We start from the raw sequence: 22,983 nt of genomic DNA, 5'->3' as shown, positions 1-22,983 counted from the left end.
AGGTCACTTTCAAGAGTGGTGTATCTTGTGTGTGCATGGGTAAAAATGTTATCTGTCAAGTAAATCAAAAAATTAACAAACATTTTAGAGCCACTGTTTTGTTTCACTGATGTTTGCGCTATCTTTAAGTTATCTATTATTAAAGGTAATAAATTTGTATCCATCTGTGAGGTGGACATCATATAAGAAAATATGTTTTGGGATGCTGGTGGTACTGACTAATCCTGGGTGTAACCATTGTCCATGGAAACTTTGACAAATTTAATAACCTCTGATATCTGATAAGTCTACATGATGCGTCTTTTTACTGCTTCAACAAAAGTAGATGTAAAAATTGGACAAATTAGTAGAGCTTCTGAAGAAAACAGCTGAATTCAACTTTATGTAAATCAATACCCACTTGAGTTTTACACAATCAAGTGGCTGGTCTCCTCCTGCTTGTACATTTTCCGGTCTCTCTACATTAATGAACATGTGATTCGCAAGTTAGTGAAACAACCATCTGGCCCTTGATTAGAACTATCTGGCTGGGATTGCAAAAAGACCTAATCTTGATGAATATCTATAGGATATGTGTTTTTCTTTTTTCATTGCACCTGTGTTTCACAGCAATCATAACAGTAAGCCCTCCCTTGTCACCCATATGGACTCACCCTCATTCTGTCGGTCCAATTTAACTTCTAGATATGAGGCTATCCTTTTATTGTTTGAATGCACTGTGACATTTTATGCCCAACCAAGTAGCTTGAAGTTTCACACGCACACTGGTTTCGGAAATGCCATATAAAGTTAGCACATGAAAATAGATGAAAACATACAAAAGGGAGTATCTCATTTTCTGTTCGAAAGGGTTTTTACTAGCTGAAAGAAATGATCTTAATTAAGAAGGCTTTATCAATTCATTTTGTCTAATTGAAACAGTTTGTTAAGTGGTACAAAATAAGGGTTTATACAGGAATAAGTATTGAGAGAACAAAGAAGGGTGTAGTTATGATGTCATTTATGAGGCAGTATGTCTGCCTACCACAATATTTTCCTTGCTGAACGGAGCATGTTAGAGGCTTTCAAAATCAATCTAGACCATTGCGGTCAAGAACACTGATGATCGTAGAAATTACCTCACCACTGCACCTTTAGGAACGCATAATTTGAGAAGTTAATGACCTTTGGATATTGGAAATCCAGTTTGATGAACAATGTCCATAATTAGAATTTTGACAGCTGGAGGGTGTAAAGTGGACTCTTCCATATGAGAAGGCATATCCATAATCAGTGAGGGCTGGTGGGTATTAAGTGGACTGTTCCCTGTAATAAATAAGAGCAGCCATACTCAGAAATGGCTAACTTCGTCAAGTTTAGGCTAGAATCTAGCAAACTACCAACAAAGGGCTCCAAATTGGATCTCCACTTTCCATGTTATGTATATCTTCCTAGATATTATTCGTACCATCTCTATACAGAAGAGGTTATTACTGTAGCAAGATTCTGCCTCACGAGGTGATTCGCTAGACTTACTAACAATGATTTCTTTTCTTTTTTTCCCCCTCAACCTCCATGTTTGTATTGTGGAATGGATTGAGGTGTCACCTATAGCTGAAATAATTTAGTCATTGATGATTTTTCATTGATTGCCGAAATTTGTCATCCTGAACATAGTGATCACATGGAGCTGGGGTTTATTTCAATTGTCAATCGCATTCTCTTGTTAACTTCTGTGGTAGTGGTCGTTTGTTTTTGATTTTGGTATAATCATTGTTTAGTAGACAAAGAACAGCTTCAATTATTTTAATTATTTTTTTCTCCTTTTTTTCTGAAGGGGCTTTCAGCTCCTTCAGTTAAATGGAGGTGGTAATTTTGCATTTCTGAACGAGTCAAATTATTATCCAAGCTTGTGTTGCTCCAAAGCCTTTATAATGGAATCAGATTTTAACTAAACAAGGATGATATGAATATCTTTTCATCAGACAGCCAGAGGAAACTTTAATCTACTCCATTGTCAGGAGACATTTTTAAAATTCAAAAACCTCGATTGACCGTCACCTTTGTTGAGATATTTCTTCTACCTTTTTTTCTTAATAGAACCCATCTTAATGTATTATTATTATACTTTCCTTTTCCAGGGTATGCCAGGAGGAAACTGAAGAAGTCTTGATTAATCTTGGATGCCAATGTAGAGGTGGGCTTGCAAAAGCACACCAGTCATGCATAATCAAATGGTTCAATACTCGAGGTTCAAATAAATGTGAGATATGCCAGTAAGTCTCTACTTCTTACTAAATAATTTTAACTTAACACATGGGGGATGATGATGAGCCTCCACATTTCTCATGTAGGCAAATAGCAGCAAATGTATCACCTCCTGATTCCCAGGCAAGTGCTGGTACTTTTTTGGTTGGATCAAGAAATTAAGATGGAATTTATGAGCATTTGAAATCTTTTTATTGTCTCTTAGCTTTATACATACTCAGGTAGCTGCATTTCTTTGATCTTTCAGTCTAACGTTGATTACAGTTTTGATCATGAGCCTAGCGTCTTTGGTGTTACTTAATTTCTAGCCTATGGAGAGCATCTGTTTGGTATATTTGCTGACTAAAGTCATGCCTAGTGAATTGGCATATCAAAGTTTGGTGCAGTGATTTACTCTGTTTCCGTATCTTCACTAAAGTCCAGCAGAAATCCAGGCATTGCTTTGTTAAATTATCTGCTAGAGCAATTGTACCATGTTGTTTCAGTTGCTTCTGTTGTTGCTGAAATTGCAATGCATCTGTGTGAAAAGTCCATCCACGAAGGATTAAGCCTCTTGCTTAGCACAAAAAAAATTAATTCCTGGTTAATCACTCTCTGATTTGATCCTTTTATTCGTGACAGACAAGTTACTGGATTTGGAGGGTTGATCCAGCCTTTAGAGCTCAACAGCGCGAAAGGGTAAAATAGCCGCCATATTTTTCTGGCTGTTAATCAACTTACAAGCAGTTCAAACTATCCTGGCTTAGAAGACGACTACTAAGTTAGTTATTGATTTAGTGCTTTATGACAGGGTTGGTTTAGTCCTCTTTGGGTTGCATTCTCGATTCTTATTGGTGGTCTTTTGCTGGATGTGCTGATTTCCGTAACCCTTGGTGTTTCTGCCCTCCCCGTGAACATCATTATTGGTACTGATCTTTTCCACTCGATGGGTTTAAACAGATTCAAAATTCCACTACACATACCTGTTTGCAAAACTGAAAAGTATATGATGCAGGAGTGATTGTCGTGCTGGGACTTGGAACAGCTCTTCGTCTTGCCCTAGAGTTTTGCCAAGAGTGGAATGTGAGAAGAGTAGTGCAAAGGGTGGAAGCAAATGCCAGTCTCGGTTATCATCCTGCTTTGTAGGTGAAACTTGTATATATAATGTACTTGTTGATGCTTGCTTTCATGTGAATTTATGATGTGTTGTATTGTAAGTTAAAATCATTGTGCATGAATGCAATTATGTTCTTTTGTGAGAGATCGGTCTCCGACTCTCCTCCTTCCAATCATTATCATTTTTGCTACCATTCTTTCTCTAGATTCAAGATTTGGAAGGTGGATCGTAAGTGTTTCTCATCTTGGTCCTGTTGTATTTTTGTAGTGAATGAGGCTTTTGTTGTATATATTGATCCTCATCTTTTGTGAATACAAAACTAATGAGCCGTTATTTTGGAGTAGTTCCCATTTGTGGTTCTCGATAAATTCCAACAGTTGAGCCCTTCTCTGTGAAGTTGTAATAGAGCCGTAAATTTTTGCAGTTTCTGTTTTGAGAATTTTCTTTTAAAGAACAAAAGAAACTTACGTATGTACAAAACATGTTCCGCATATCCTCTGTTCATATAAATCTGGGATTTTCTCTGTTTTTAATTTAGTCATTTGTTCTTATTATTCTCCTTCAGATAGGGATCTCCTATAACATTTTTACATGTAATTTTCTTAAAAATTAAAAAAATATATCATTAAACTAAATTATAATTTAAAAATAAGATGCATATTAATCATGCGTCAATGTGCCACAAAAATGTGATACCCTGACGTCGTACCATACTCTACCACTATTAACATTCTACTGAAAATATACTTCTTGACATAAGATTTTTTGAACTCATAAATATATTATATGATATAATAATAACTCAAAATCTTAAATTGAAATAACTTCCCCATAAGGGCTTGGTTTTAATATTGTTTGTTAATAATGATATAAGTCAATATCAGTTTGGGATGTCTATGGAATTTACATTTTTCTTCCTAAGGTCATGTTTAGTAGGTTAGAATATATGGATTGGGTTGAATATTCATGACAATGCCCCGTTTACTATTTCTTTACGAACCCTATTGGCCTCTATTGCCCCCAGATGTTATATCCCATCAAAATTGGTGGGATTCTTATCATGTCATGGGCTGCCACCCCTGCACTTGTTACCAATATTCTTTCTTGTTTTCTTCATTTTATCCCTATTTTTCTCCTTATTTTGCGGTGCTTTTTCGTTACAAAAAATTGAGAAATTTATGAGTAACGAACCTTCAAACATTGATTTTATTTATCCGCTTCTCCATTGGAATTTTAGTTGGACAATTTCATGTATTTGCCTCTCATCTCATCTCGTATCTGTAAAGTTGTTGAGTGGAATCATCATGTATTCGGAAATAATAAATATTAATAATAATTTTGGACCAATGACCTTATAATCCCTCATAAGTCATAGCAACGACCAACTTTGAGTTTAATCATTGAAATTGTAGAAATTGAGTTAGAGATAGTAAACAGGATATTGCTTATCAATTCCCATCAAATAATGTACCTCATAATCCTACCGCAATCTTAATGCTAACAAATCTATCTCACTTAGTAAACATGGCCTAAGACTATATTCTCTCAAGTTGTTTGATTAAAAGCAAATATGGAAAAATTACACAGTGTTCTCCCTTCACATTTAGTATAATTACATGGATACTTCATGTGGTTTGAATCTAGTAATCCATACTATTTGTTCACATCTAACATACAGATCCTCCAATTAGTCAAAATTCACTTAATTTGTTGACATTAATAAATTTGATGAATTTTAACTAACAAAGAAATCTGTTCGTCAGTAAAAAATAAACGTCAGAGATATTAAATATAATTATTTAAATTTTACGTATAATTACATCAAGTTTTAAAAAAAGACAGTGTGATTATTCCTAATTTCTTTCATTCATCATGGAAATTAGAAGAATCAAGAAGGCAAGAAATCGAGCGCTTTGAATTTATACTAATATAGTATATGCAGTGCCACATGTGCCTTTTTATTTTTTTAGTATGTTTTTTTTTTTTAAATTTTAATCAAATTTGATCAAATTCATAAAAATTACGTTGGCTAGATGTACAATTTAATAAATATAATTTTATTTGATGGAACTTGATTTTAGTAATAAATTTTCCTTAAGAAACAACACTAGAAAAAGAAAAGCAAGTTTGGGGTTTGAAGTTGAGGTCAAAGTTTGGTGGAACGGCAATTGAGCTGAAATTGAGAGTTGTTCTATGGCCAACAATTATGGAGGATTACTGCGACGTTTCGCTCATGATCATCGTAATTTGCACTCGCATGGGAGCGCGTGTGTGGGGGCGTGGTGTTTGGATTTTTGAGCTTAAATTAGAGCTGACAAGAACGTGACGAAAAGAGGCAGAAAAAGTAAATCGGATTGGAGTGAGGGGGGAAAGAAAAGGAGGAAAACAGTGCGGCGGAGTGGAGCTCGAGAAGTTTTTCTTTGCTTTCTTTGCTGTGATTTGCTTAAATTCTGGGGCTGTTGCAGTAGCATTCTTTTTTCTGGACGTAATTGATTGATTATCTCTACTTCATCCTGCTTGAGATTTGGGGGAAGTTGTGGTGGGTTGATGTGGATGATGAAGTGATGAGTTCATGCGGGAACACGATGAAATTGGAGGCTTTGCCTAAGGGGTTCAGATTCCGGCCGACGGACGAGGAGCTTGTCAACCATTATTTGAGGCTGAAGATTAACGGCCGTCATTCGGCGGTTGAAGTCATCCCGGAGGTTGATGTCTGTAAATGGGAGCCATGGGATCTCCCTGGTATGTTTTTCTTCATCTTTCTATGTCAGAACTCACTGTCTGTCACTGGTTGATGTGTGTCCTTCTTGTTTTTCTCTACACAATGTGTGTCCATGTCTTGATTTTTCTTGCACACTCCGTTTTCACCGCACCCCATCTCTCTGGAATGGCAAGAAACACGATATGCAGTACGGAATTTGCAGTTTCGTCCTGTATCTTAGGCTTATTTACGTTTTCAGCAAGGATTAAAATTTCCTAACATTTTCACTGAAGCTAAGGAAAAGATCCTATTTTCGAAGTAATGAAAATTAAAATATGGGATATTTGCATAAATTCGTCAGTTTCCTGGAAATTTTATTTATTTCTTCATTCTCCAAGAGCACTTTTTGTTTTTTCAGGGAACCTTTTACTTGTGCTGATTTTCTATGGAACTACTGTGTTCTCTTTACGATGATATGTATAAGATTTCTTAATTTTCGCACGCTATTATGAATATTTTACTTGAGTATTAATCAATGTTACTCAGAGTTCTTGTCATGCTATATGTGCATCCTTTCAAATTAGGCCCTTTCCCTTTAACAAGAAAAAAAAGAATATTAAATAAGACCCATGCATATCTATATATAGTTGATTTTGAATGTTACTATCACAATACTAGGAAATTAGTTTATGCTGAAAATAATTTAAAGTAGTTAAGATCAACATATTTAGACCAAATAAGCCATCTCTTATTTTGAAAAATTCTTTTAATGACCTTTTTATATGTTTCTTTAGTATCATAATCTTTCTACATTGTTTCTGATGTATTTTGAGAAGTTTCTAGAATTCCTCAAATCGAAACACACTCGAGAAAGCTAAGAGCCTCCTATAATCCAGGACTGAGGAGGTTTTGTCAGAAAGCTAAGACCCTCCTGTAAAAAATTTATTGGGACAAGTGATCTGAAAGAATGCCTGAATAGGTCTCCTGCAATAGCTATAACAATTCAAAAAAGGAAATGTCTCTTGTAAAAGCATTCATCACATTCAAGGGTTCATGCTTGGAATAAACAATGATACCATGCACTATATCCTTGGCAATGAGCAAGCGATACTCCTACATATATTTGGTTGATATTAGATTCAATCAGCTTCACGCCATGTTCTAAACTAATAGAAAGATGATTTTTCTTTTAGCCACAATGAACAATTTTCTTATGGCACATCATTCGTTTCCTAGTTTGATTTTTCATGCATTGTTTTTTCATGAAATTACATGGAGCCGAACATGAAGGTGCATTTGGCTGAGCCTAATATATATGTAATAAGGGTGACTGGAATTTGTTGAATTCCTTTATGGATTATAATGCCCTATCAGTGGAAACTTAGCTCAATTGTATTCACAGACATCTTTTGGCCTTTTCTTTTGAATGAGCAAGTGAAACTAAACCTCATTAATTCTTTGTTTTCTGTTAGCACTCTCTGTGATAAAGTCGGATGACCGGGAATGGTTTTTCTTCTGCCCCCGTGATAAAAAATATCCAAATGGGCATCGCTCTAATCGGGCCACGGAAGCTGGTTACTGGAAAGCCACAGGCAAGGATCGTACTATAAAATCTCGCAAATCATCATCTTCTGGTTGGGCTAATCCCCACTTAATTGGCATGAAGAAGACATTAGTTTTTTACAAGGGTCGTGCTCCTAAGGGTGAGCGTACGAACTGGATAATGCATGAGTATCGTGCAACTGAGCAAGATCTTGATGGTACTGCCCCAGGACAGGTCAATGTTTATTTCCACACTCTCTCTCTCTCTTAGATACACACCCCCTATACACTCACAGACATATACAAACATGCCCTTGGAAATATTCACATTCACATCATGTTTCATGGACATATAGACTTCTTTTGCGCCCCTAGTACATTCTTTGCAATCTGAAAATTAATGTGCTAACTCACACTGATATCATTTGATCATGAAAATCTCTTTCGCTAGGATATCTGTTGAATGATCTAATGTTTGACTTCTCACATTGAGTGGGGGTATGGCGTTCTGGAATTCAAATTTATTTTTGGTATATGTATACACTTCTTCAAACTGATGTGTAACATGGAATACCTGCTTCATCTCAAATAATATTCCATTTGTATCAATTCACTGCATTAATGTCTAAGTGAGGATTACCCGAGTTGAGTGTGCAGGTTTTCATATTCAAAACTCTTCTATTCTTTGCAAGACTAATGCGAGAAACTTGATTTCGCTTTTATTCCTGTTTCACATTAAACTCTTGAAGTTAAATACATGTTGAAGAACTATTTACAATTGGTGATTGTAATCTACTGAAACTTCAAACCCTGCTGCTTTGTAGATTATTAGCATGAAGGGGTTTGTCCTTGATGTTTGAATGTTATATTATTCTTGACTGAATCAGTTAGTTATATATTTTGATCAATTGCGATCTTTTATCATCAAAATTGAGGGGAAAAAGTCATCGCAAAAGGTCCAATCACATCTTCATACTGAAATAGTTGAAGATGTCATTTTCTTCTGTTTTAAAATGGATACCATGTTTCATATTTAAAATGGATTATGCAATTTGGCAGTATACTCACAAAAACATTTATATAGAAAAACAATATAACAGTTATGCAAAATTTATTTTTAGAATGTCACACGCTAAGTTTCTTACAGTAATTTTTGAAAATCAAATAAGAAGCGATATGACTTTCATATTGTTCAAGAAAAACCTTATTAGGATGTTAGTATTACTCTGTTGAGATAAAAGTTATTCAATAAAATGACAACATATTAGCTTTATTTTCAAAAAGTTTACATGAAATACCGCCGATGTATCTATTTTTTGAATAGAAAGTATCAACTTTTTTCGATGTATAATAATTTTCCTTAATTTCTTAGAAATAAACTGTCAGGCTAGTGAATCCATGTGAATAGTGCTGAGTTTTGAAAATTATGTTACTATTTAAATGATTATAGTTTAAATTAGAAATTTTGGATTAGTAATGCATAGATGTTTGGAGTATGAAAAAGAATAGTTTCATAATTTTATCATAAGTATTTTACTTAATATTATTGATCGAACCAAATTGCTAGACCATACAAAATTTCATATTCTTAAGTTAGAGGTGCAATTTAAGTATTTATATGAGTACATGGGTTTAAGTGATGTTATTAACCGGAGGGGTAAAAGTGAGACAATGTAGAGCAGAGGGCGGTAGAAATGTATATGCATGTTTTAATTTTTGAAATTAAAAAGTTCCCACCTTCATGTTACTTTGAGTATGGAAAGCATCAATTTTTTCGTATATTATATATTATGTATTTATATATAAATCTGTAGTTTTTTTTTTTTTTTAAATTAGTTAATTCGGTAAACAACCGAATTGAATAGAATTTTGTTCAATTTGGTATTTGGTATACCATTTTGGCGCACTGAAGCCACCACTATAGCCTTATTATACCTTCTTAGCAATATAAATTCCACAATAATCAGCCACTGTTTTTTCTTTATCCACTTAGAAGTAGAATCTATTTATTTATTTTTCTATGCATCGAAAAGTAAATGGTGTTCTGAGGCATATGTTTAAGTTGTTAGCGAGATTATGTATTGCTGGACCAACCTCTTTACGGTCACTGCCGAAAGAATTGAAATAGATACAGCAAGCAACAGTTAAAAGGAATCTGCATAAATCGTTTTCCTAATAATGTCACTTGGTCTGCACTTTTTTTATTGAGACCTCCCTTTCTACTTATTTACCCTTACAATAAATAGTCAATTCTCTTTCCCGTGCTCCAGGGAGATTATGTCCTATGTCGCTTGTTCCACAAGGCAGATGAGAAGTTATACAATTCGAATTATGATGAAGTTGAACGTTCTGGATCGTTTCCTTCTACTAACAAATCATCTCCAGATGACATATCGTCAGATTTGTTTCGAGAACCTCCAATGCTCGATACGCAAGTTCTAAGGGAACCGGAGGACATAAAGAAGTGGTGGGCAGATCAGAGTGACTGTATGACTCCTACTAACCTAGCACCTGTTGAAAGCTGTGCATCTGATGGAGTCAATCACTCAGGAGAAGAAACAGCTACGGAGGTAGAGATGAATATTTGAAATCTTTTTGGTCAACATCTAGTATCTTTTCTGTCAGTTTTAAGTAATCAAGGAATGCAAATCCAGATTAGTTGTTTTGGTCATATTTATCAGGTGTATGCGCCATTAAGAGAAGTTTCAATGTCTGAAGAAGCTTCATACAGTCAATTTGATGACAAGGTCTTTGATGCATTGAAGTCGCAGAGTTACACTGATTTGGGAGCTTGTTTAGGTTCTCCCTTTGCTGATGACTTTGGTAATGAACAAAATGGATTGCATTTTCAAGATGGTACATCTGAACAGGATGCATCCCTGTCAGACCTATTGGAAGGCCTTCAGAACCGGGGAGACTACAGCTGTGTTGTCACAAGTGAGAGCTTTAATCCTGGGCGCATTGATGGTCAAGAACACACACCATCTGCAATATGTAAGGTGAATGATTGTAAACTTCATGGCGGTACAGATATGAAAATGGTCCAACCACAGGTAAAAAGCATATAACCTTATATCTTGCATACGTTGCATTTCTGTTTTGTCTTTTAGTTGCACTATAGGATCTAGCTTGACCGTCTTTTGAATAAATAATTTTATATCCCGATTCTGATTAACATTAAATTGCAATTCTGTTCTAAAACATGATTCTATCTTCAGATATTTAGTTTTGTTTGCATCTTGAAACTATCCAGTTCCAGTAGGTCCTGAATGGAATATCTGATGTTCATAGCGAACTTATTCTCTGTATAGGGTCAACTATGCCCAAGTTTTCCCCAAGAAGTGCCATCTACTGAGAATTCCCAACCCAACTATGCTGTTGAAGAAGTCGATTCATCAGCCAATACAGTTAGGCACTCGTGCTACAAACCGGTTGAGACAGTTTATGATACAAATCCCATAAAAAATGATCCTATTCCTGTTATTGAGACTGGAATCAAGATTCGATTGCGTCAGCCACGAGATCAACCTAGTTTTGAGAAACCTGCAAACCAGGGAACTGCTTCAAGAAGAATCCGTCTGTGCACGGGTTGTGGACCAACATCCATATCTTGCGAAAAGTCCAAGGGTGAAAAAGATGAACCACAATCACTTGTGATGCAGGTGATTTCCATTTATTCATTTGAAATTGTATAGACTCGTATATTTACTTTTAGAGCCAGAGACAGTTAATTCAAGCAAGCCTACTGCTGAAGTGGACTTATAGATGATTTGCAACATGTCTATATCTTTGTCTTTCTGAACAATCATATAATGAATGTAATCGTGAGTGATGAAAACACGTACTTCTCCTCATTTTTTTTTGCTTCTTCATCTGTTCTATGCAGGCTACCAATGATATTGATAGAACTTCCAACTGTCAGGAGTCGGAAGGTAGAATTCTGTATGAGAATAAGAAGACTGCTGAAACACATGATCCAACACTAGCTGTGAAACCGGGCCTAGCCTCAATTAAGTTATCAGAGAAATTGCCTGTTCACCGATGTTCAGATTATTTGAAAGAGTATGGTGTCAGCACATATCTAGTTATAATCATGTCAGTAGTTTTTCTTGGGATGTGGATATATCCCAGCTTGCATTCCGTGCATGGTTGACATGTAAGTTATCCGATCCATTCTTGATTAGTTTTATTATATAGTTCCTTTCTGTAAGTATCATGTTAGGTATTAGTGAACTGCATGCTTGCTTGTATAAATTTTTATCTTGTAGAAAGAGCATGATATCTAAAACTTAGTTAATGTTGCATAATAAAAATGATACTCATGGTTAGTCTTAAAAATCAAATTTGCTTTAAAACTAACAATTAATGGACCAGGTAGTTGGATTCATATTCTCGTAATATGATGCCGCTTTGGAGCAAATAACGTGTGATAAGGGAGTTCCTAAGAATCCTAACCATCCAACTTGTTCATCTCTTCTAACATGATATTGAGTCCGCACGAACTAACATGTATTATGACGTTCTACTATTATACGATGATCTTTTGAGTATATAGTGGTGTAGCATGAACTTCATGTCGTATTCCTTCTTGTTATATCTTTGTTGCTTTGGTCAGGCAAGTCCATCTCTTGTCTCTCAATTTCAAAAACTTTGATGACTTTGAGTTTGCTATATGGAAGCTGAGAATACATGTCCGACAGCAGTTAACCTGCTTAAGGTGGTTAGTGTCAAGCATTCGGAGCACTTACATAATGATCAGGACTGAGAATACTGCAATTGGCTAAATTTTGCAGCTCTTAAGGTATGAAGTTTTGTTCGTCTCTCTGTTGACAAAATATATCAGAGAAGGTAAGGAATATACTGGGGCAGAGAAGCTGGAAACTAGGACTTTGTTTGGTTCTATAGGTGTTATTCTTTATATTTGGTTGATAGAGAGAGAAAGATGGTGACGTGTCTGCATGCGATAATTACATTAACACCCCTGACATATGGTCTGTTTATATAAATCATGTTTGCCTTTTGGATAATTACACATACACCCACTAAAAAAGGCAACATCATTTACACAAACCGTCCCTGATTTTTGAGAAATTATACATACATTTTAAAAAAACATCAACATTATTACATGAACCATATCTGTTTTTTGGTTGTCGTGGTGGGTGGTTTCTGTAATTATGTAAAAGATATGGATAATTTATATAAACATATCATAGGTTAGAGAATTTAAATGTAATAATCACTATGTGTATTCGCGTGTTTTTGATATGTTTAGTTTTTTGTTTTGTATTAGTGTAAGATAAACAAATATAAGTTACAAAAAGTGAAAAGAATAGAATGAAACATAGGTTAAAGTTGTGGAGTGGAGTGGAGAGGAATCAAATTGTGAAGGCTAATTTGATTTGGAGTAGAAGAGGTAAAGTAAATGGAGGAGATGAAGGAATATAGGAATCAATACTCTGTCTTTCTAAGTGACAACACGAAAAGTACACCGTTGCCCTTTGTATTCCTTACCGATGCTTCTTCTTACTACACCATTATACTAATTATTATTATTATCTTTGTTCTTTAACAGATAATCATTATCTACATGGATCGCCCTTAAGTTGCCCGGAATCTATAAGAAGGGGGACGATTAAGTGGTTCAATAGTAACGCTTTATTTATGTTAAAAATAGGTCACCAGTTTGAAATGAGATGGAAATAATTTTGATCTTCTTAAAAAAAAGACAAAAGGAAAGAAAAAAAAAAGGAAAAAATGATATGCATATAAGAAAGGGTAAATTATAGCTATTCTTGTTGAAATTTGATATAATTATGAATATCTTCTCTTTATTTGAAAAATTACAAATACCTTCCTGAAACGAAAAATTATGTAGTCCTTAGATGGTGAGGTGAATATTATTATTTTATTCTTATTAAAGTTTTTTAAAAATGAAAAAAAAGGACTTGAAAAAATATGAAAAGGATTCCAGGGCGGGTATAATAAAATTGTAGGAAATATTGACCCATAAAAGTATTTTAGAAAATTCTGAAAAATATATAAAGTTATGATTCATAATTTGAAAGGGTATTTTGATCAGTTTATCACAAAAAGTGAAAAAAAATCTAACGGAAGCTAACGGGATGAACTTGTTGTTAGATGGATGTTAAAATTACAATAGTATTTATAATTTTTTAAATAATTAGAAAGTATTTGTAATTATACCAAATTTTTAAGAAGGTGGCTGTAAATTACCCTATAAAGAAACCAATTCCAAAGTAGCTATGTAAATTGCATAGTTCGTAGTGTACATAACCAATGGGTTGTGATAAGCTTAAATATTTCTACTGATGTAATGACTCTTTATTTCAACTGATACATGTCATTTTTTAATGGTCACTATAATGACACTGTAATTTTGTGACTTGTGCATTTTATCCTTCATTTTTTTGGATTACAAAAGAGTTCGGTAATTTTTTGGCATTTTTAAATTTTGATTTTTTTGGTCCTAAATTTTGTAAAATTCATCGGAATAAATTATGTGCCACATAAAAAAATTAATATGGCACATGATTTATTTCGGGGATATTTTTTTTGATAAAGGTAAATTGCATAAATAGATAAAAAGAGAAATACAACAACTCGGTTCAAGCAGTCGAGGCCCCGTTAACCAAGGGATCCTCCAAAGGTGGTAAAGAGTACATGTACTAACTATTGAGGAGAGGTATGACTAGGTAACTATAATCCTAGCAAGTGTATCATATATACGGCTAGTAGGCTGAAAGATCCGTTGATTCCACTCTTGCCACAAGTGATACACTAATGACGCCGATAGTGCGCGGTATGAGGCGTTGATGATGTGCTTCCCTCTTTATTTAAGCAACATTCACTCTACGGCAATATTCCACGATCAAATAGGTCATCGGACCCGTACAATCCTCTGAAAATTTGCAATGCACTAACGAATATAATGACACCAAAAGAATAAATGCTCATGTGTCTCAAAGATACCGTCTTGGCAAAGGACACATGCCCGTCTTGGCAAAGGACACATGCCCCACCTGAGTGGTGCAACCATGGTTTGTCAAGAGTAAATAATTTTTTCAAAATGGCAAGCCATAAGATAAATTAGTTGCGGCAAATCTTGAAAGGACCCAAGAATAGTGAAGTACAGCCTACCTTGGGTCCTCGAGGACAAAAGAGGTGGTACACTGCCGCCGTTGTAAAAGTATCGCCATTCAAGTGTCAAATAATATGATTCTCCCCACCATGAATGACAGGCAAAAGGTGAATGATCGCCATGAATTTATTAATTATTGGCGGCCAGCTCCATTCTCAATCCGCAATGACCGAGTGTAGGAGTGTAGTCAGAAGGGATGTTCGTAACGATCGGGTCAGTAGGAAAGTGATGAATCAATGGCCCCAATTGATGCCAAGGGTCCTGCCAAGGGGAAAATAAATCCCCATTACCAACCGAAAAGTCGATTAAGGTAATAGCCATGGTCGGAGAGCAAGAATCTAATGCCACCCCCACGGCACCCTTTTGTCACTGACTGTCCAGATAGTATTAGCTCAAAGCCGGGTGGAATAACCAATCAACCCAGATGGAGTCCTATTATCGCACAATAATTTATCATAAACTCGATTTAGGGCTAAAATATCTATTTCGGGGATGTTTGCAGACTTTGGGGGCGAAAAGACAAAAATTGAGACATGTAAAAAAGATACAGAACTCTTTTACAATCTTTAGAAAGATAGAGGATAAAAATACCAAACTTGTGGGGACATGATTTATTTCGACAATTTTTATAAAATTCGACATTGAAAGAATTAAAATTATAAAATGTCAAAAACTTGTAGGACGATTTTACAATTATAAAATATATATATATATATATATATATATATATATATATATTGCTTGTTTTTATATAAATAGGTTACGATTATGACCAAACTATACAAGACGGGGAGGTCTTTTTAACCAAATATTAAAACTTAAAAGTGAATGCCAAAAACCAAAATCTAAAAAGAGATGAATGCAGATAACTCGACGTTACACACACCAACTCATTGGTAAACATTGGACTAAATAAATATGTTAAATAACTCAGCTAATTACCCATCACTTTATTATTTTTTGCACTTATACATTTATATATAGGATGAATTACAACTAGGAATGATAATTGGGCCTGAAAAACTGGATCTGGACTTGGATCCGTCAAATTTTAGACGAGTTTGGTGTTCGTTTCGGCTTAATATAATTTTTCAAACAATTAAATTTTTTTTATAATTATAATAATTATATAAATTTTCAAACAATTAATTTTTTTTTATAATTATAATAAATTTTAAATCCTACATATATTCTGATACTAAGTATGACTGAAAAAACAGTGGGCTGTCTGGCTTGGATTTCTACTTTGCCAGTTTTATTGCAACCCCAAATGATCAAATCTACCAACATCTGATCACACCCCACTTCAACTTTCACAAAATATACTATACCATAAATGAGATTATTATTGTGCCAACCAGAAAGAACCTATGCCTTAACGTGTAAGAATTCAGACATAAATTATATGTATATATATAGGCAGGAATATTATATATTTATATATATATATAAATGGTATCCATATCTTTGTTGCTTTTAGTCCATATCATCTGAACCCACAATTAAAAAGAAATCTAATATTTTTCCCTCTCTTTTCAGTACTTACTTCTAGACTACATATGTTCTAATTTCAAGATTAATTATTACATATAATTAATTAAATTAAATTAGTTGTTGGAGGACACGTGAGTATGTGTGTCCATGGGTCTAATTGCATGTACAAGGTTCCTTCCTCTCCTCTGATCAAGATCTCCAGATAATAAATAAATAAAGAAAAAGGAAAAAGGAAGAAAGGGTAAACAGGAAACCTAATAAATTATTGAGGGTTGGGGATTGGGAATATATCTCTGCGTATAGAAATTGATATGCCTACGCACTGTGTGTTGTTGATCAAAGAGAAATTCAAACGCATTTTGAAACATCTTTTACTTCCTTAAGCCCATCAATTTCCCAATATTCTGTTTTCATTGTCAGCAGCCATTTTGGATTGGGATTGGGATTGACCCACATCACATCTTCATCATAACCATATTGATGCTGCAATGCAGGCTGCTCTTTACTTCATCATTACAATCCACATACACACAGTTTAAAAATTATTGTAAATATATACGAATTATAAAATCATAAGTTTTTTCGATCGTGTTTAACAACATCTATCACGATCTTTAATCGTGCTTATATATATTTTAGCCTCGAGTAATGGCTAATAGCTGTTGTGCAGTAATTGTTAATTCGTCATGATATGTTACTTTTTCGTGAAGATAATTAATTATAATAAAAAATTATATTTTTTGAAACATGCAAAGAAACACAAACACACGCGCCCCGTGCACCTGTTAAAATAAAGGATTAAGATAAAATAAGGGTAAAGGATGAGGGGAGGGAATAGTTTCATCAAACAGCTTTCTTGGTGTGGAATATATGATGAGGAAAAGGATTGAAACTTAAGAAAGAGATGCCTTTTTGAGGAATATTTTCTTGACATGGGGATACCCTACTACTCTTCATTGCTCTCTTCCATCCCTTTATATATATACACACACACATCAAAGGGACCAGCTTAAACTACTCAAAGAGACTATTTGGCTCTATCGACCATCGTACGTACGTGTCTCTGCTTCCATATATATTGCTTCGTTCACTATCAAGACAACGGCAACAAAATTAAGGCGACGAACGAGACAAATACTAGGACAACATGCCTAAGGGTCGACCGCTTTCTTTGCAGGTTTACTATATATTATTACCTTCATCGATATCCTTAGATCACATTCAACTTGTATTAATTGATGCATAGCCAGGTTATGAACTTGTTCTTCTATTTGAATTTTGAACTTCCCTTATACGCGTAGATGGCCTTCTTTCCAGCTTGTACGGCCAATGGATCATTGGTATAAATATATATGTCTCGGATGCTTTCTTGAGATCCTTGCTGTACAACTAACTAGACGTCGAGTCGTTAATATACATCGAGAAATAAACATGCCATACTATGTGTATATATATAAATATATATGTGTGTCTGTGTGTGTGTTTCGAGGGCTTTAATCTATAGGTTTTTTGTGTTTATATATATATGAACTTGTTTATTATGTATGTAGGTAGGGTATCCTTGGACAACTTGCTTTGTTTGAACTTTTTGGTACTTTTAGCATTTGTATGAAGGATTAGGGTATAGATGCTCCACCATGTTGGGAGTAATAGTATATATATATATATAATAGACATGGACAATTAATATGCATGCTTTAATCTCTTATCCCGGTATATAACTAAAGTTTATAAAAAAGTGTATATATATATATATGTGGCTGAATCTGTATATTAAATGGAATAAGAAGAAAAGATGCATAAAATATTCATACATATTAATGGAAACAAAGTCTTTTTTTTTTTTTTATGTATTGTTAATGAATTGTAATTGTACAGACTGTGGAGCTGAAAGTGAGGATGTGCTGCACTGGCTGTGTGAGGGTTGTCAAAGAAGCCATTCACAAACTTAGAGGTAAATCATCTTTTATATTTTTAATGCTCTATTCATCTCACTCCACAATACAGTTCGGATCTTCTATTTCAAAATTGTGTAGACGGAATTAAGTCTACTCCCTTGTTCAAAAATATATGATAAGAGGGGCTTGTGGAAACACAAACGGCATAGACTCCCCCTAAACAAAGAAAAACTGACAACAATCGCTTTAGGGGTCTTGTTGCTCTTTCTTTTCTTTAGGTACTTAGTTTTATTACGTTCAAAGAGATTTCCACTTTTGGTCCTAGCTATAGTACCTTTTCTGTTAGATATTTTAATAAAAAATATGCCAAGTGCTTAGTACATGGCCCTCTTAGGGTCTATACACTTTTGGTCCCATATTGGTTATGAGATTCTCGCGTTTACTCCAATAACTTTAAAAAAAAGTAGTATTTCTGGTCTCATGCACTTTACGATCATATGCCCTTTTTTATTAAATATTTAGCGAAAAAAGTACTATAGGACAAAAAATACTACTTTTTGAAATTTATTAAATCAAAAGTGAGGATCCCGTAACTAATAGGGCCATAAGTATATATAAAGGCCTTAAATTATGAGACAAAAAATATTATCTCGCCCATTGGAGAATCCCTTCAAATACTGTTAAACATGCATGTATCTATAGTATAAGAAGTTGAGAGATTTTATGTATACTAACAAAGTAATTGGACTGAATTGGAAGGGGTGGACTCGGTAGAGGTGGAGCTGGAGATGGAGAAGGTGACGGTGATAGGGTACGTGGACCGGAACAAAGTGATAAAGGCGGTGAGGAGGGCGGGGAAGCGGGCGGAGTTCTGGCCCTACCCCAATCCTCCTCTCTACTTCACCTCCGCCAACAACTACTTCAAGGACACCACCGTCGACTACAAAGAGACCTACAACTACTGGCGTCACGGCTACAACGCCGCCGACCGCCACGGCGCTCTTCACCTCACCCACCGTGGTGACGACAAAGTCAGCAACTTCTTCAATGATGACAATGTTAATGCATGCACCCTCATGTAAATCAATTAATTAATGTCATCTCTCCAACTTTTAATTATTTACATTTAAGTGCTACTATTTCTGTTTATTTAACCACACCTTTAAATTTGAATATATAGAACAACTCTAGGGCTGTTTGGTCGAACTTATAAGCTTTTTAAAGTATCTTATAAGATTATGAAAATTTAAATTATAAGATGTTGAAAATGTCTGCGGAACGTTTAGAGGAAAACAAAAACTTATAAGATCAAAAAATAATATATTAGGAGCTTCTCTGTAAGAAATATTATTTTTGATAATGACTAATTAAATTAAAAATAAAAAGTGTAGAAATACAAATTAAAAATGGTTGTCCAAGGATTATTAGTCATTGTTTCTGCAAGTGAGGCCAAAACAAATCACGATAACAAATCTTTTCAGATTGCCCATTTTCATGCAAACATATTCGAGCAATTAATAGGGCATGATCATGCCTTATTGAGTGTTCAAGTCTGTTTTAGTCTTATTTTTCCTTAATTATTGTTTGGCTTCATTTGGGGCTTTTTGGTGCTCTTTTCTTTAAATTTGGATAATATCAATTCTTCAGTTAAAAGATGCACAATTCAATTATCTATGCAATAAATTCATTCTAAAACACTTGAATTAGGCATGCATTTGAGTAATAAAACACATCCTATATCCCTCGCATATACTACGGCCCATTGCATGGCTGTGATTAGTGACTATTTGCTACGGCTAATTTTTCTAGTGAATTCTAATTATGGTTTCAAGCTTATAATTAGAGCAGGGATGTTCTCTCTCTCTTTTTTTTTTTTTCCCTGAATGCACACACCCAAATTGGAACATTAGATCTTCCATAGGAAATTTTGAGTCCTGATTATTGGGCTGTCCTAAAAAGACCAGACAAGAAAGTAGTCCCATTATAAGTCTTAATAGGCCCAATGGCCCATTGAGATAATGTATGGGGCTGGAGTCTGCATCGTCAACATATACATGATTGGGCTTTTTATTTCTGTTGGGCTTCGTTTTGTTTCCAATTCAACCCCTTCTTTTTTTTTTTTCTTTTAATTTTGTGTCCTGTAATTAAAAGATGTGGTGACGTCATCCAATCAAACTCGTTTCAATATCCGTCTCAATTTGAGACAGGTATTTTTCATTTAAAAAACTTCATACCAAATAATATATATATATATATATATATAGACACAATGTGATATATCATGTTCATTAAAAAATCAATAACATTTAGGTACTTATTAGTTTTTTCTAAATGTCAATCATAATGAATTAATTCTAGAATATTCAATTATATTTTTTATTTTAAACTAAAAATAAAGTTGACCCTAATTTAAATCACAAAAGTTTCGAGTTGTACTACTAATTCAACTCGTGATTATAAGGGCTGGTTTATAGTGATTTTAAGAGATCATACAAAGTTGATACATTTAGTTTTATTTATGATATCTGAAAAATTAATTAATCATAAGGAAAATCATAATAATAATATTTAAGTGATTTTTGTGATATTTATAACTTGATCTAAAGGTAACACTTAGGCCTACATTTGGATCCACGTACTCCAAATCATGGATTTTAGATTTTTAAATTTATTTAGGTAATTATAAGTTCAAACAATATCACATCCGTCAACTTCAATTAAACTATATTTTGTTAAATAATGATAAATTTCAAATTCTTTTGATATATAGTTATTTCGAATTATTTTCTCAAATTCTTCTCCCATATTCAAATCTATCGGTTCAAATATGACCTAATATACCTTTTATCTACGAATTACGATATGCATGATGGTGTTTGTAATAAAATTAAGAAAAAAAAAAAAAGAAAAACAGTACAAAGGGTGATGAATACATAGGCTGAGAGCGGAGACACTAGATTAAATATGACATTTAACCATGACTATTATCATGATTAAAATTAAATAATCATAGTAAATAGTAATTGAACACGGCTACGCAACGATTATTGACTGTGATTTTGTGAGTGTAGCTAAGACATTTATAATGACTAAAAGCCATGACAAAAATATTAGCTACGACTCATAGACATGGCAAAAATGATTTCCATATTGAATATTTTAAATTTTTACATAAATTTTTATTTAATTATAATTAATAATAGTTATTTATCACGAATTTAGTTCATACCTAATAAAACTATAGGCAATAATAAACCTTTTTTTCCAGTGAAACGAAGTATAGAGGTCCCCGGTGGGGGGAGGGCGGGGCTGGGGCTGGGGCAGGAGCTGTCAAGTTTGTCTTTGTTGGTGAATGCTTGCTTATATAGGCTGTCATCCTTGTACTTCCAACCCCCCCCCCCCCTTCTCTGTTCCTAATCTTTCTCCAATTAAAATTAATAGCCGGTACCACTACCGGCCAAGACATTCGATTTTCAAAGTCATAGATCGCTTATAGAAATACTTATATATTGTTTATAAATACAGTTTTTATATTGGTATAAAAAATCGAACACACAATTTTTTTTCTTTTTGTTTTTTTTTTGCTGATCGGGAAGTGGCCCGTCTTTATGCGGATACATAGTTTATTAGCAAGTAAATAGGTTTAGGGATTAAGAGAGGACAAAAGTGGGAGGAAAAAAGGGAAAGGAATTGAGGGATGGGGAATGGGTGGGGGACAGCAGCATTAGGGGCTCCAGTTTTGGATGATACCTTAGCATGAAGGATCGATCAGGGTTTGTACTCATCGGCATTAATTGTGGGAGAGAAAGCTGCACTTCCTTGCTCTTGTTCAGCCTTCCCCAATAACAATCAATGATTTAATCAATGTCACTTCTCTTCACACTTATTCCATCCCCTCCATTTCCTACATTGAGGCCGGTAATATTGATTCGAATCGAACTGAACACATCATGTTTTAAGTTTTTATGATTAAAATTGAAAAAAACCAGCTAAATGTGTAATTAACGTAAGTTGTTGGACCAAAAGCATTAACGGCCTATAATTGCAGGACTAAAAACATAATTTTGCCGTTTGAATTGTAATTAAGTTTGAAAAATTGTGTTGGAATCTGGTTTGATATATTATTGAGCTCGTACAAGCTTTTTAATTGGATCAATTTAACATGAATCGAGCTCGAGTAATTTAATATTTTTAGATTGAAATATGCTCGAACCAAGCTTGAAACTAAGTTATCGAACAAAAATTTTGTTTGAATCTGGTATATTAATCGAACTCAAACGAGTTTTTATGAATCGATTTTAATCGAATATCGAATAGTTTGGTTTACTTTTCAACTTACCTACATCCATGTAACTAGGGTTTGACCGCAAGTTTATAAATTCTTTGATTACATGAATTTAGATGAATGGTTTGATGAAATTAAAACTTGATATGTAGTTGGATTAGATCTTTTTTGTTTGCAATGAATGTGAGATGTATATATGAATTTAAGGTTTGTGTTAGAAGGGTTGAAGTTTGAAGTAGGTAGGGATGTGGAAGGTGGTGAGTGCAGAGCAATTAGGCATATATTGAGAGACATATCTGTCCCAACGTTGTGGTTGCTTGAGAAATGCGTAAGTCCTCTTTACGGCTGTTATGGAAGGTCGTGCAGAATGACAAGTAGCTTTCACAACCACTCTCCTCTTCTGTACAATTCGTTATTATTATTGCTGCTGCTGCTGCTGCTGCTACTGCTTTCATTTCTGGGATCTGCTGCCAATTACTTCTTCCCTCTGCGCACTTGGTAATTGCGACGCATACATGCCCCCCATGCCCGGCCCCCCTCTACTATACATCTCCACCA

General features: G+C 34.4%; 3 protein-coding genes across 5 annotated transcripts in view; all 3 read left to right on the top strand.

Moving 5' to 3' along the window:
• Positions 1-3,632, top strand: part of LOC105156081 (E3 ubiquitin-protein ligase MARCH11) — a 4,456-nt gene extending 824 nt beyond the window's left edge. The window contains exons 2-6 of the mRNA XM_011072119.2: positions 2,121-2,255; positions 2,334-2,370; positions 2,869-2,925; positions 3,038-3,152; positions 3,242-3,632. Of these exons, the coding sequence (XP_011070421.1) occupies positions 2,121-2,255; positions 2,334-2,370; positions 2,869-2,925; positions 3,038-3,152; positions 3,242-3,372 (475 nt within the window). The 3' untranslated portion in view covers positions 3,373-3,632. The remainder of the gene's footprint in view (positions 1-2,120; positions 2,256-2,333; positions 2,371-2,868; positions 2,926-3,037; positions 3,153-3,241) is intronic.
• LOC105156080 (protein NTM1-like 9) lies at positions 5,458-13,342 on the top strand. Of its 3 annotated transcripts, XR_002286611.1 has the most exons (8): positions 5,458-6,085; positions 7,517-7,821; positions 9,857-10,156; positions 10,268-10,639; positions 10,898-11,248; positions 11,473-11,742; positions 12,202-12,387; positions 13,162-13,342. XR_002286611.1 is itself a non-coding variant. In XM_011072118.2 (7 exons), exons 1-6 carry the CDS (start codon positions 5,908-5,910, stop codon positions 11,737-11,739), a joined length of 1,773 nt encoding a protein of 590 aa, XP_011070420.1. In that variant the 5' UTR covers positions 5,458-5,907; the 3' UTR covers positions 11,740-11,742; positions 12,202-12,636. The 3 variants fall into 3 exon arrangements, 2 of the variants coding, with proteins under 2 accessions (XP_011070420.1, XP_011070419.1); XM_011072118.2 differs by lacking the exon at positions 13,162-13,342 and having other exon boundaries at positions 12,202-12,636; XM_011072117.2 differs by lacking the exons at positions 12,202-12,387; positions 13,162-13,342 and having other exon boundaries at positions 11,473-12,120.
• Positions 17,217-19,259, top strand: LOC105156078 (heavy metal-associated isoprenylated plant protein 30). The gene is made up of 3 exons (XM_011072116.2): positions 17,217-17,419; positions 18,121-18,196; positions 18,900-19,259. The coding sequence occupies exons 1-3, from the start codon at positions 17,390-17,392 to the stop codon at positions 19,220-19,222; spliced, it is 429 nt and encodes a 142-aa protein (XP_011070418.1). The 5' UTR covers positions 17,217-17,389; the 3' UTR covers positions 19,223-19,259.

This window comes from Sesamum indicum, linkage group LG2 (genome assembly GCF_000512975.1).
Source record: "Sesamum indicum cultivar Zhongzhi No. 13 linkage group LG2, S_indicum_v1.0, whole genome shotgun sequence".
Taxonomy (NCBI): domain Eukaryota; kingdom Viridiplantae; phylum Streptophyta; class Magnoliopsida; order Lamiales; family Pedaliaceae; genus Sesamum; species Sesamum indicum.
Note: the sequence above shows the minus strand (reverse complement) of the source record. Positions and strands in the feature narration are given on the sequence as shown.